Source organism: Rhinolophus ferrumequinum, chromosome 6, assembly GCF_004115265.2.
Source record: "Rhinolophus ferrumequinum isolate MPI-CBG mRhiFer1 chromosome 6, mRhiFer1_v1.p, whole genome shotgun sequence".
NCBI classification, from domain to species: domain Eukaryota; kingdom Metazoa; phylum Chordata; class Mammalia; order Chiroptera; family Rhinolophidae; genus Rhinolophus; species Rhinolophus ferrumequinum.
Window position 1 is genome coordinate 61,837,745 of NC_046289.1, and position 14,834 is coordinate 61,852,578.

The window sequence follows — 14,834 nt, forward strand, 5'->3', positions numbered from 1 at the left end:
AGAAACACAGGTAAACAAAGTATTCCTCAGTTTGATTTTATATGAGCCTTTTCTTTTTATTTCCCTGAAGGCTTCTGCTCTTGAGCCTTATAGAGGCATACATCTAACCAAACACTGATTGATTCTTGCTTTTCTTCTATTATTTGTCCATCCTCTGTTTTCTTAACAAAATGTTCTGTATCAGAGAGTAGGGGAGAGTTGGAAGCTTTTTATGGATATGGGTAAGCATAGATGAATATCTAACTGGTCTTTCAATGAGGTGAGCATCTAAAGCATGATTTTCTTAGGCTAAGCATTCGTATACAGAAGCTACAATTTCATCCCTGTTCATTTCATCTATAGTCCTACTTTGAAAAATAGACTGCATTCAGTTCCTTAGAGCTTCTCTGGATTTACGGTGCTTTGCCTTTTTATTCTAACAGCTGCTTATTTACATAACCTGTTAGAGACACATCCCTACCATCACATTTCAGGTCTTCTTCTAGCTTCTGGGATATTTTTTCCTTGCTCTTGTAGATTCTGAAACAAATCACAACTTTTCTTTCAACAAAAGTTCTGCCTGTCTGAGGTCTTCCATTATCTTCTTTCATCTACAAAACAAAGTTGAGCATTACAGAATATCACTTCGGCATATTAATAATTTCACTTGTCTTCAAGACCTTCCTGAAATTAATTATAAATTCCATTTACATCACTTAACAAACCTTTATTGAACACCTATTATGTTGCAGCCACCAGGCTACCTGCTGGAGCTATAGAGTAGCTCAGCGCACACCTGGTTTTATGGTTAGACTACTTGACTCACTGGTTCTAGTTTCTTAACTAACTCCTCCAGGATTGCGTTGACTAGAGGAACCTCCTCTTATAGCTATTGAATGCCACAGAGAGAATGCAGTTTATAAGGAGAGCAATCAGGTTACTTAGGTGATAACTGAAAGTGGGGGTTGGTTCTAAGCACATAAATTGGGAGAAATACTGAAATCCAAAGACACTAGCGAAGAAGCACACTTTAAAGGTCGGATGTTTTTCTAGGTTAATATAGGGTTTCATTTCATTTCCTTTTTTTTAAACTTTTATTTATTTTAAGTGTGTTTTTGCAGGACCCATCAGCTCGAAGTCAAGTAGTTGTTTCAATCTAGCTGTGGAGAGCGCAGCTCACAGCGGCCCACGTGGGTATCAAACCGCAACATTGTTGTTAAGAGCACCTGTGCTCTAACCAATTAAGCTAATCGGCTGCCCCCAGGCTTTCATTTTTACGTGCGTAAATAAGTAAGTACAGAGTAAATTATGAAAATAATAGGAAATTATGCAGATTTCATTATTTTTCAGTTAATGTATTTATTAAAACATTACTGTTCTGTGTTGATAAAGATTCTTTTATAACATTTCCTTCCATCAAATTTCCTAAAAAACATGAGGTTTTTAGACGTGGGGGCACAGAGGACAGGAAACAATTTTTTTCTTTGTATTTTGTTGATGAAGTCTGAAGACATAATTCTAGTTCTAAAGGTGCAAGGAAATGATCCATAGCTTCCTCTGCTCCATACCGGCTGAAGGAGCATGCCTCAGTCTCTTCCTTTTGTCTTCTGAAAATAAAAGGAGGCAAAGGGTGTTGGAGTGGAGGATTTTCTAGGGGTTAAACTCGGGTGCTTAAGAACCTCTGCGAATTCTGCAGCTTTTTCTTAAGTAGCTCCTGTAAAACAGATGTTCTCCAAAATAAGAGGGCTAGAGCAGAGAGGCTGTCGGGCCCGACCTGGGGTAGAGCGCAGGTGGGGGCAGCCGCCTAAACCAGAGCCTGCATTCTGCAGGTGCAGGGATTGTGATCTCGCACCGCCCCGGCTCCTGAGAGGGCGGGAACCGCGGCGTTGCAGAGTGTAGAATTTAATCTCTAAAACAGATCCCTAATATATTCCAAACAGCAGGCGCCAATCCAGCCGGGCGTTTACACCTGGCTCGGGGGACGGGAAATAGCATTTGTAGGAACCGCAGGGAGCAGAAGAGCCCCTCGTTTAGGACGCCAGAGGGCTGGTCCGATTTGGCTCGGTTTGATTGCTTTCCCGTGATTGCTTTTTCAACTTGTCGGTCATCCCAGTGCGCTATTTCGATTGGCTGTACCGTCTGTCACTCGGTTCCGCCGCGCTGACCCCCATTGGGCCCCCTCCGGCCGAGGCCCCGCCCCACGAGCTGGGCACCAGCATTGGGGCATTGAAGAGAGAGAGCGCGGCGCTTGCTCTGGGTTGGGGGAGGCGGTGACGGGGAAGGAGGAGGAGAAGGAGGAGCGGGGCCAGCAGGAGTCAGCGGCGGCGACCCGGCTGGGGTGATGGTGCAGGTGCCCGGGGTCGGCGCGGAGCTGCCGGGTTGAGGGGCGCCTGGTCCAGGGTCCGCAGAGCCGCCGCGTCTCCCGGGGGCGGGCGGGCGGGAAGATGCTGAGCAGGTTGATGAGCGGCAGCAGCAGGAGCCTGGAGCGCGAGTACAGCTGCACTGTGCGGCTGCTGGACGACAGCGAGTACACCTGCACCATCCAGGTCAGTGCCGCGCCAACCCGCCCGCGGGACCCCCTTGTCCTCCTAGTCGGGCCAACTTGGTCCGCGGCCGCCGCCCGGGGGTCGCCCCACACCCCAGCGCTTTGTCCGCCGCTGGCTGCGGAGGACGGCCCCGGTACAGGGCGCCTTCACCAGAGACCCTGTCCGGGGCCGGGCACAGGGCGCTTGGCGCCGCTGCGGGGTGAGTCCCTGTGTCCCGGACCCCCAACTCCTTCCCTGCTCTCTCCAAGGTGAGGGCGCTCCATCCTGGCTCCTGGAGTCCGCCCGGGTGGGTGGTACCTTCGGCGAGCGTCCGGGGAGAGGTGGGCAGGGCTGGAAGCTCTTTCCCCGGCCGCCCCGTCGCGGGGCGCAGGCTTTGGCTGCTCGGCCCGGCAAGGTCCGCTAGCAGGCTTTTCTTATCTCTTTGGTTGGGATGATAATGGTGTATGTCATAATCCCCCGCACCCCCCAGCATTTGTGAGTCAGAGCTCTCCGAAGGTAGAACTGAACGCGCAGTCCATGCAGAGTGGCCTATTGAAGGGAGCCCAGCCACCCCTCTGGGCTTTACAAATTTAGGCCCCCCTCCCTCTGTTCGCTTCCCAAATCTTATTCTATTGGGCAATTCGGGGGGGGAGGGGGCGTGAGGTGAAGATTTAGCAACAAGTCCCAGCGATTTGAGGGTTGACAGTGGCGAGAAACAATCTGTGACTTAAAACGCCAACAATACGATAATGCTGCACAGCGTTTCTGGTATTTTTGAAGGGATTTTTACAACCTCTGGCTTATGTCCCTTCACTACTGCTGTGTGGCAAGTCAGTAGTAGTCTTTCCCAGGAATGCAGTCCCAACCCTCTTTCCTCCTTTCTAAAGTCAGAGATAGAAAACATTGATAGAGCTCCGGTGTTTAGTTCAGCTGCGGGAAGGATCCTGCGCTCACTGCCAGAAACTGCTCTTTCTGGAGAAGCAAATTGAGTTGGACCCGGAGGGGTCTCACCTGATCCCTATTAGCACCAAGAAACCAGAGAGGGCCTCTCGCCTCAGATGTGGCAGACAAAAACTGTCGGCCTGGGTCCTACTCTCTTTGTCTCCCTGCCTCCCCCCACCCCCCTATTTGTTTTTTGCTGACAGTGCTCAATAGCGGAAAATAGCGGTGTGTGAGAAAGACGCTGGATATTGTATGGGAGCAGCTGCTCTCTGCTGACTCGGTGCTCAGTTCAGTCTTCTCTCCGCTTTCCCTTTTCTACCACCCCCCCACCCCCACCCAAACCAGCTATGGACATAAGTGCTGACTGCTGCCAAAGATCCATGAGGGTAGAGAAAGAGAACAAAAATCTCTTTTTAAGGCCGTTTAAATACAGATTAAGCAGTCGTAAAGATGCTAGCCATCAAGTGAAAGGATTTTTGTAGTTGAATATGATAGAGATGTTATGTATTATTTCCTTACTGAAAAAGTGGTATACTACTTTTTGTTTCTTTTGTATCTTTGTGTCATATACAGTTTTTTTTTTAATGTTGGAGGAGAAAACACAGTTGACATTTTCATTCGAATACATTGTCTAGAGCTTTTAAAGTATTAAAGTTTATCCCTTTGTTTTAAAATTTAAAGCATTTACACAATATTGTATCAAGGGCAGTGTGAGATTTAGACTTCATGAGATGTAAACTACTTTTGGAGTATACATATGGTGACATAAAATTTCCAGGGTGGGTCATTAACTTTTGACAAGATGTAGAGTACAAATGAAACAATTCACATCACTACTCCACCAGTAATAACCTTGTGGTTTTAATGTATCACAATAAGGTAACTGGTTATTTTGCCCACTTAGTGGAACCTTTAAGGTTGGTTGATTGCTGTTATAGTTATGGGTAGTTTTTATTATTACCATTACAAAATATTTTTAAGTTAACCAGGACTTACTGGATTTATGCTTGCTGTATCTACTATGGTTGTGTTTTTTCCCCTGATGGTCTTTTTTTTACATTATTACAATTTAATGTTATAAGAATTTAGAAAAATTAAAAATAAAATTAAATAATTTAGCTTGGTGTAACATGACCATACTGTAGTAAGTGTCTACTGTCTAGACATGTTAATGATTGTGCATTGGGATTCTAGCCTGAAATCTAAACACTAGAATTCTAAGGTATATGGAATATTGTCATTTTGGGGCACCACTATTGTGAATTACTTTTGTTTTTACCCATGTGAGGAAATGTAAGAAAAGACATTATCTTGTGTGAAATCAGTAATTTGTGCATATGGCTTGTTTGAGCATTGGAGATTGAGTTTCTCTTACCAACTTTTCTCCTTGTATATTTCTGTCTGTGTGTGCGCGCAGGCGCATGCTTATTTGTCAGATACTGGGGACGGGGCTTTAAATCAATATTGGAAGAAACTGAGCTACTCAATAGGTTAAAAGCGACATTTCCAACATCTTAGGAATTGCAGTACTGTATATTTTTTTTAAATTTTGGTAATAATTTGAACTTTTTCTTTAAAGTGTTGTATGCCATGTTTTTGTTTAAATAAGGTATCTATTTTAGAAAGATTTCAGTGCTTCTTGAGTTAATTAGGGACCACTTAGGGTATTACAGAATCAGAAATGTATCACTGGGTTAGAGTCCTAATAGCCACATTTGGTAAATTTCAGTTGTAGGAAATTCTGTCAAAGAATTGGCCTAGCCTTTCATATTGCATCAGTTACACTGATCTGGCATTTAGGATGTGATGATTAAGGTGATGAAAATGCCTTATGCCCTCTCAGTGAAGGTTGCCACAGTTACCAGACTATTCTTTTATTCTTTCTGATATGCAAATTTATTTGTAGACCTCGAGAAATGAAAGTACATATACATAGGAGGGTTGTAGTATAATTGCTTCCCCTGTGAAGAACATTGTTAACAGCTCCCTGCCAGTTTTGAAGGTCATTGTCTCATAAATGCAGATCTGGTCCGTATTTTTCACACATCTGTTTCATTTATGCATATCTATATTTACTTACGACATTTACTACCTTTGTTATTTTATTAGGGAGAAAATAGGAAAAATGAAAAGGCTACTGAATATTTTGAATTCAGTATATCAAATGGAGTCATGTAAATACTTAAGCATATGATATCCTAAGGAATAGATTTTTAACTATCTTTTGAGTTATAATAGTTTATAAAATATTAAGAATACATATTGCAGAAATGCCAGTAGAAATATGTATTGAAAAATACATATTTTCAAGTCAGAAATATTAATCACTTTTGTGATCACTGAAAAGTAAAGCTACCCTAGAAATGAATTTGATTTTGCTGGGAACATATTAAAATAACATCTGATTAAACAGCTAGGTTAAATTAGCTTTTGCAGTTACATAGGGTATCATAAACTGTGTGTGCACTGAGCAGTTCTATAGTAGAACTAAGGTTTGAATTTGATTGTGGCTCAGCCACTGGGCAACTGTGGGACCTAGGATAAGGGAGGGAATATTAGGGGAGAGAACGTGTATTCGGCATGTACTTGCTGGCACTCTACCTGTGTTACATTATCTCATTTACCTCACAACAGCATTATACGCATTGTACCATGGAATTGTGGATTGGTGGGAGAGCTGATGTTTGTTGAATGGCTAACTATGAACTAGGCTTTCTGCTAGGTGCTTTGCCTGTGCCTTACATCAACTGTTTGAGAGTTAGATGGTAGTATTATCCTCATTTTACAAGTGCAAGGCCCAGATGTAGGGACTTGCTCAAGGCTAGCAGGTGGCTGTGTTATATTTAAACCCTGGTTCTTCTGTCTCTAAGTCCTGTCTTTGTTCCCTCTATCCATTCTGACTCCCTGAGTCACTTTACCTGTCTTACCTTAATTTCCTCATCTATAAAATGGGAATATTAATACTTATTTCATAGTAAAGAGAAAATTATTTGGAAATATCATTACAAATAACAAGGAACATTTAAACAGAGTAATATAAGTGCCTTATTCTATGCAAATGAAAAGTGGAATTGAGAAATGTTTTACTTAACCTGTAAGTTTCTTTAAAATGATTTCCGATGAATCTCAGTGAAATTGTAAAATCCAAGGCTGGGATGACTGGATTCTTCATTGGAACTATTCTTTAAAGTTCAAGAGTTCAGGTTTGCTTTCCTTCTGTCCTACCAAGTCTTTGACTTTACAGGGACATTTATGGCCTGGACTATGATTTGTCTTTTCTAAGAACTACTTCTTCATATTTGCTAAGTGGAATCCTTGGTTTTATTAATGCAAAAGGGATGTTGTTAGAGAATTAGAATAATTTTATTCAGAGAAAAACAAAACTGTTGTATTTTCATGAATATTGTGTTTTTTAAAAAAAACCTTTATTTTAAAAAGTAATTATGCTCTCTCAGGATCTGTTACAATAACAAGTCAATTAGGCTAATTCTTGAAACTAAGATAGTTCCAAAATTAGCCTAGAATCCTAACAGCATTTGTATTCTGTTTCTTATTGTGTCTAATAAAACATTTATTATATAAAATGAATGCAAATCAGCCTTTTTAGTACAGAAGAAGGTAAATTCTAGATGTATATTTTTATTCTCATTCTTTTTCTGTTTGAAAAAGCCGTTTAAGGAAGTGTCAGCGGCATCCAAGAGAAACCTATAAAGCAGGCACCACAGTAGATTTCACTCAAGGGTATTTGTATGAATTTGCATCCTATTAAACGCTTGGCATGAATATGCTAGATGTGGCAATTCAACATAGTGGAAAATAAACGAGCACTTGGTTTTTGAGTCTTCTGTTTGTTACATTGTCCAGAGACTTGTTTATCATGTCTGTGATATCATTGATATCACACTTAAAAAAAAAAAAAGATGTTTGCTAAAATCAGACAACTTAAAGACAAGAAGTAGTCCTTTTTATTACACGTTTATAGTGGTTTATGTATAGGTATTAAAATGTGTAACCCCCAAATAAGAAGAAGCAAGATATTAATTTCAGAAGCAATTTACCAATGATATAGTAATTACTATATTAAAATATTTTGGATTATTTTAAGAACTTTATTTTCTGGTAGATTATACTTTAGAATTTATAGAAGAGTAAGAGAAAGCTATAAATCTTAAGCCCTAAGAATTATAGTACCTAGTTCAGTGCTTTACGTAGTTATATAGTTCAATAAATATGTGTTCTGATTTGTTTGTGCTGCATGATTGCTGTTAACTTCAACACTAAAATTTCTTATGCCTGAAAACAAACATTTTCTAACAACTGTATAGCGCTTTTATAGTTCAAACCCACCCATTTCCAAACCGTTTGCTTTGCAACCCCTCTCCCTGGTGAGAAATACAGTACGTAAATGTGCTATTTTATGGAGCCTTTACAGCCTCTGATAACTTTCTGATATCATTAAAAATAATAAGGGACATTTAAACAGCAATATACTCTACTTACATGGTGCCTTATTCTATGGAAATCAAAAATAGAACTGAGAAATGTTTTACTTAAGCTGTAGGTTCTCTTAAAATGATTTCTGAGAAATCTCAATGAAATTGTAAAATCCAAGGCTGGATGACTGGATTCTTCATTGGAAGTATTCTTTAAATTTCAAGAGTTCAGGTTTGCTTTCCTTCTACCTTGCTTTGCTGTCCTACCAAGTCTTTGGCTTTAGAGGGGCATTTATTGCCCGGACTGTGATTTATCTTTTCGAACAGCAGTTATCCCTTGTTGAATTAGTAGAGCTCCAGTCTATAGCTCCTATGATATTTTGGTTTGTGTCTTAGGATTTCAAGCCTTTCGGGTGCGCCCTTTCCCCTCATCTTTGCAGGTTTAGAAGGCTTAGGTCAAATGAATATTGTGCAGTGCAGTGCTTCGTAGAGCGTTAGAGGTCTGGCAGAATTAAGACATTACATCTAAAAACGATCTCCCCACAGCCTTATTTTCTAACCTTTTGCCCCAACAGGAAGTGAGCCATGCTTCCCAACCTGTTTCTAGTTATATCTATTTTAAGCTGACTTCATCTGCTCTCCCATAGCCTCATCTGTAATATTCTGTTTGACTCTGCAGACGCTGTTTCATGGACTAGTCTCTTGGGGGGTCACTTTTCCTCAGTTGTGCCTCACCAGAGCTTGTACAACAAATGTGAATATCATGCAGGATTGGCAGCAACCTTACAGCTCCTCTATCTAATCTACAGGGTGCTCAGGGAGGAGGGTGCTGCTCTCCTGGAGGCCAGGTGGCAGTTCTTGCCCCTCTGTTTCCTAGCCTTTGACCCTTGGGGCTCAGGCCAGCCACCTTAATGGTTTTCTCATGCTGCTGAGAATTTGAAGAGTACTAAAACACCTCCAGCGCTGTCTTGCAGAATGAATGTTGTTTCCCCTAAGCTAGCAAAACACCTTGTCATGTGTCCATCCTAGCTGAGTCTTCCATTCCTTTAATATTCTAGACCCTGGTCACCAATACAACTTTATGAACTTTTACAAACATTTTAAATATAGATAGAGCCAAAGATAGATTAGGGAGAGCAGTTTCTCTGGGAGGCCAACCCCTAGATTTAAATTATGGACCTCCTATATTCTGGTTTCTCTTCAGATCATATGAATCTTTCACCTTTTTAAATTATGGAACTCTTACCTCCCAAGGTCCCCACATATATTGTCAATACTTTGAATAAGATAGGGACCTTGCATTGGTCTTTCACCAGTTGTAATTGGTGTACTATTTTTAAGGATGGTGTTTTAGTTTTTATATGGTCTTTCCAACTTAATTGTATCACATCCTAGATTTGGAAGGCAGGAACTTGTAAACACTCTTAGGTTCAAATTCTCCAGGCTTATGCTTGCTAACGTCAAACTAAACACAACTTGTGTGAATCAGCCCTCTAAGGAGATCCTTCCGTGCCATGCTCATACAGGCAAAATAATTAGGCCACATGCTTGGCAACCACTGAGTTTGTGTACAATAGCTCCATTCACTTGTCTACAGAAAACACCCCTTTGATAGTGATTATAGCCTTCATTCCCCTCCTCTACTTCTGACTCCCAGCATAACGATGACCTCATCTGCTGGTCCATATTTAGAGACACTCTAGACCACTCCAGAAATGCTTTCGGATGCATTCCTATATGTTAAGGATCATTTCGAAACCTCAGACAACCACTGTCCACCAAGGGAAACCATTCAAGATGAGGACCAAACCTAGCTAACATGCCTGATTAGAGTCATCTTACTGTGTCATACCTCAGGGGTTTCTTTTCCTTTTGTAGAAACTGAACCTTGTTAAAAGCAAGGAGAATAGAGTAGGAGATGGGTTAAAGCAGTGGTTCTCAAAGTATGGTTCAGTTTCACCTGGGTACTTGTTAGAAATTCAAATTCTTGGCCACACTGCAGACTTAGTGAATCAAAAACTTGGAGGATGGAGCAATCTGTTTTAACAAGCATGTCAGGTGAGTCTTATGAGTGCTAAGGTTTGAGAATCACTACTACTGGGTTATACAGATATTTAGTAGGTAAAATGATGAACCTTGTTGATTGACTGGATAGAAAAGGTGAGGGAGAAAGAGAAGCCCAGAATCAATCTCACATTTCTAACTTTTGATTTTCTTCACAATAGCCTTAACTGAATCTCTACACTTGTAAGGTAAAAGTTAGGTTATCTGCAGATATGCATACCTACCTTCAAATGGACAGGGTTCTACAGATTCTACAGTGGGTCATAATTCCAGTTCGGTGCCCTTATATTTATTGGTTACTTTGTTTTTTTTTTGTCTTCCTTGACCTAAAAAACAATGTGATTATTTTATATTTGTGAATTGTTTTTCAAGGAAATCTTCACAACTTAAAGCACTGGAAGAGTAAAGACCCACATTGGCTGAGGGATTGCAAACACGTAGATAGCAAACTACAGAACAACCTAGAATTAGGGCTAAGACAAGGTGATATGCTGTGGTGATACAAATGTGGGGGACTCAAAATTAACGAATATTTCTCAAAGGAAGTGAGATTTGAACTAGGTCATGAGAGAGCCAAAAGCAGAAAGTGGGCTGTGGGGGATGGATAAAGGGCATTCCAGGCTGAGGTAATAGCAGGCTACTTTTAGGTAGAAAAACTAAGAATGTAAAACCAAATATGTTTAGTCTTTATTATTGTTTATCTGACTTACTCTTGTGCAGTTGAGTCAAACTACAGAAATCTACTTGCCCAGGTAAAACGACTGTCAGCAAATTTCAATCATTCTCATGTTCAGAGGAGTAAGTCTAAACTAATACTAAGAGCATAAAGCGGACGTTTAATTAACTCTAATTCTAAAACTGTGTAACACACATTAAGATTCTTTACAGAGCACCATATAAAGAACAGGTAGATTCAGACATCAATCTTAATTCTGTGACTGCAGCAACAACATGTGAATTTTATTTCCAAGAGACCTCATCTCTGGTATCAGTTTACTTATCTGACCAAAAAAAGAGGATATCAAATTCTAACGTTTAGCTGATGTTTGAAAATCCTTTGACTGATACAGTGCCAACTAAACTGTGCATTAACAGTTAAGAAATGTGACCTGTGGAGCCCTAAAAGGCGCAGTTCAGCATCTCTGTTCCCAAACCTAAGTGGCCACCAAAAATAGCTTTTCTAGAGGACGGAGGAGTGCTTCTTTGGATTCCCCAGTGAGCCCAGGCCTGCCAGCTCCCAAGTTCCCAGCCCTACACAGGGTGCACTTTTAGCCCTCAACACAATGCCAGACTAGAGCTTTGGGGATGGGAGCCTCCAAGAAAGCACTGTTTGGCATTTGGGCAATCAATGTTTGGCAGAATTCCAATGCTAATAGGTTATTTTGCTCTGGAAAAGGAGAAAAAGAAGGGGTAGTCTAAAGACTGATGAATAGGGGAATGACTGACAATTCAGGCTCTCTACTTTGTTGGAGAGATTAAGGAGGCTTGCTGTGAAGTGGTACTATGGGAGCCAAATAAATTAGCAAAGACTCACAGGCCCAAGACCTGAAAGAAATAGTGGTACATCAAAACAGCATGCCCCAGGGCACACTCAAATGTCTGGCCACTTTCACTGAACTTGTAGTAGGAAAAAAGCCAAATCATTGTGAACCCTCATAGCCTGGTACTCCACATAGGCATTCCATAGTTAGGAAAATTATCCTTCGCCTCCAGGCAGGTGCAGAGCCTTCTTTCTCTGTAGTCTAATTTAACTCAAGGGCCTGTAGTCTGGGCCCTAGACTTATTTTGAGGATACCTAAGTGGAAGAGTTGGCTTTAGGTAGGAATCCTACAGTATTCCAAAAACTTGAGGCAGGAGGTGCCACTAAGATTCTTATTTTGTCAGACATGAGCCAAGCAGATAACGTTGATCACAACACAGGGAAACAGAATTAATCACTTTACCTAAGGATCTCAATTATTTCCAGGGGCAGTCAAGGCTGGAGAAGACATACAGCCTGCCATCTTTCAGATTTTCACCTCTGGAAAAATCTAAAAGCCCCCCCACCCCACCCCCAGTTACTATGGAATTGGAGGTTTGTGGGTCAGAAGACTCCATGGACAGGCAGTAATGTCTGGGATGTTGTTTCAAGGCTGCAGTTTCACACACTCATCAGTACAGTAGAATATCCCATCAGCATTTTTGGGAACCACTCAAGAAATTTGGCTGAGAGAGAAAAATCTGATGAAAACATAAGGTAGTTCTAGTACTACAATGCAACTTCTTTAATCTGTGCCCAGCGTTAGATTCCAATACACATGAAATAGGTTTTAAAAATGTGAATGGGGATTTCTTTCATGTAGCTGCAGGACATAAGATCCTTAACCAACTGTTGCAATGTCAGATTTCATAAGCAGCACAGCTGACAGAAAAATCACAGTCTCATTGCTTATTTTTAAATACACCTTGGCTAATTTAGATAGGTTTATTTAAATGAATAGCCACAGTACAGAAGAAACATCTAAGAATTATTTTCTAATCTTTATGGTAAAGGAAAACACATATTATCCATATTCCAATTTTTAATATTGGATACACCGCACATCTGATTATTTTTGAGAGACCGATATTATGTTGTCTTGCTGCAAATTAAATTTTTTAGTGGGTCATTATAAAATATTATGGCCTATTCCTACTAATAATATCTCTCACATAAAATACCCCTTGCTTCTGGTTGAAAGAAAATGACAGAAGTGGAAAATCTTTCTCTTCTTTTCCTGAATGCCACAGTTTTGTTTCTTACCATTTTTTCTGATACAGTAGCTCTTCTATTCATATTATCTCATTTGTTTTATGCTAATTTACGCTTCGGGCCGCTCATTTAATATAATCTCATATCAGTTTCTAACTACCATTACCACTAAGTTATACCTCTGTTTATGGTCAAATTCTTTGTGTGATTGTCACACCTTATTTTGGTGGTGGTGGTGGGAGATGTTAAAAAAAGATTCAGTCATACTGTATGTAAATATTCACTAGAGCATAATGTGATATGTGTCCTTTAATTTCATAACTTAACACAAGAATGTTGCATATTTTAATGAATTAGAGCTTGAGACAGTACACACCTGGACTGTATAAAGTGACAACTTGGGGCTGGACTGAGTGTTCTATGTTTAGAATTTTCTATGTACTTTTTTGCAATTATTTCTTAATGGATGAATAGACCTAATGAGACTTTATGTCTACCGAGACTTTAGGTCTGGTACCCAGAGATTGGATGGACATGGTGGGGCCTCTTGCCCATGGCCAGGAAAGTCTTTACTTTGGACAGTTGAAGTTTAGTGAAACTGAAGAGAGACTGAAAATAATTGAAGGGATCAACAAAACAAAATCAGAGAAACAGTCACGATGGAACAAGAGGACCCATAAGCAGAAATACTTGGTCAGAATCTGGAGAAACAGATTGGGGATAAGGAAAGGATTTTGGAGATCTATTTTTTGTTGTCGCAAATGTGTGATAGTAGAGGCTTGACAATTTAAAAGAGCTCTCTGGGCTTGGCCCCCATGTGGGAGTGATATTTAAAATACTCAACAATCAATGAATCAGAGTGAATATCTCACTGACCAAGACTGCTAGAGCACACTGAAGCTGGTTCTAGGGCCTTCTGCTGGGCCAGACACTATTAGTGCTGAATCTTGGGAGATGGGGCTGGGGTAGTCCCAAAGAAGAGAGGAAAAGCCTCTCAGGGCAGTGGCTATTTGCCGACTGGTAGAGAAATATTTCAATATTTTAATGACCAGCAGGGTCCTACTGGAGCATGACAAGCTGAATCCATTCCTCATTCTGTCAGGCTTCTTCTTGCAGGTGGGATGAGATGGGAACTTCCAAGAAGCCACAAGGGCTCAGGTGTTTTTAAGGTATCGCGTTTCCCCGAAAATAAGACCTAGCCAGACCATCAGCTCTAATGCGTCTTTTAGAGCAAAAATTAATGTAAGACCCAGTCTTATATTATATTGTATAAGACCCAGTATTATATTATATTATACCCGGTCTTATATTAAAATAAGGCCAGGTCTTATATTAATTTTTGCTCCAAAAGACGCATTAGAGCAGATGGTCAGGCTAGGTCTTATTTTCGGGGAAACACGGTATGATAGGGATCTCAGTGAATTCAGTCTTCTTCTTCCTACTGTAGTCTCAGTGGTGACAGGCATCAGAGCCTCCTACATTGCCTTCCCTGGCTCTCCATTTGTGTTGGCCAGATGTGAGGTCCAAATGCCCTAGGTTTTCCCCTCATGTGGAGGAGCAGTGAGCCCGTGCTACCTTTCCATCCTTCCATAATGCAACTCTGATCATTTCTCTTTTTAAAATCCTTTAAGCTTTTCCCCTTGCCGACTCGATAAACAGTCTTTCAGCTTTGTCTCCTATCATCCTGCATATGCATTTTTTCCTGCTGAAGCAATCATTAGCCTCTCTCATCACCTTCTAATTCCAGAGTAGACTCCCTCCCCAGTGTTGCTGGGCTGTGCATTGGGGCACCTTATGATAGCACTTACCACGGCGAAATGTCAATATTTACTTCCAGGTCTGCCTCTCTCTAGACTGTGAACTGGTTGAAGGGCAGAGATTATATCTTTATACGATTAGTATCTAAGGTCTTACCTAAGGGCTCAGTAAAGGTTGATTGTAGATATGCATCAATGAAAGTGTTACCTCTGATAAAGAGGACTATTAATGATGCAAATGTAAAGTTACCTCTGATTTTAGCTAAACAGATTTGAAATATGAGCACATAGATTTTCTGGTCTTCAGAGTTATATTATGGTGACTTTAAAAGGTGGTTGTGATGAATGCACAACTCTAGGAATATAATTAAAACCACTGAATTGTACACTTTGAAATGGTAGT

At 40.7% G+C, this 14,834-nt stretch overlaps 1 protein-coding gene across 7 annotated transcripts in view; it reads left to right on the forward strand.

Annotated features, from left to right (window-relative positions):
- Nucleotides 1-1,411: 1,411 nt before the first annotated feature.
- FRMD5 (FERM domain containing 5) overlaps nt 1,412-14,834 on the forward strand; it is a 271,287-nt gene continuing 257,864 nt past the window's right edge. For 5 of the 7 annotated variants that reach the window (XM_033108811.1, XM_033108808.1, XM_033108807.1 and 2 more), the window contains exon 1: nt 1,413-2,525. In XM_033108811.1, coding sequence (XP_032964702.1) covers nt 2,424-2,525 — 102 coding nt within the window. In that variant the 5' untranslated portion in view covers nt 1,413-2,423. Of the gene's footprint in view, nt 2,526-14,834 lie in introns of all 7 variants that reach the window. The other 2 variants (XM_033108813.1, XM_033108806.1) reach the window with 2 other exon arrangements.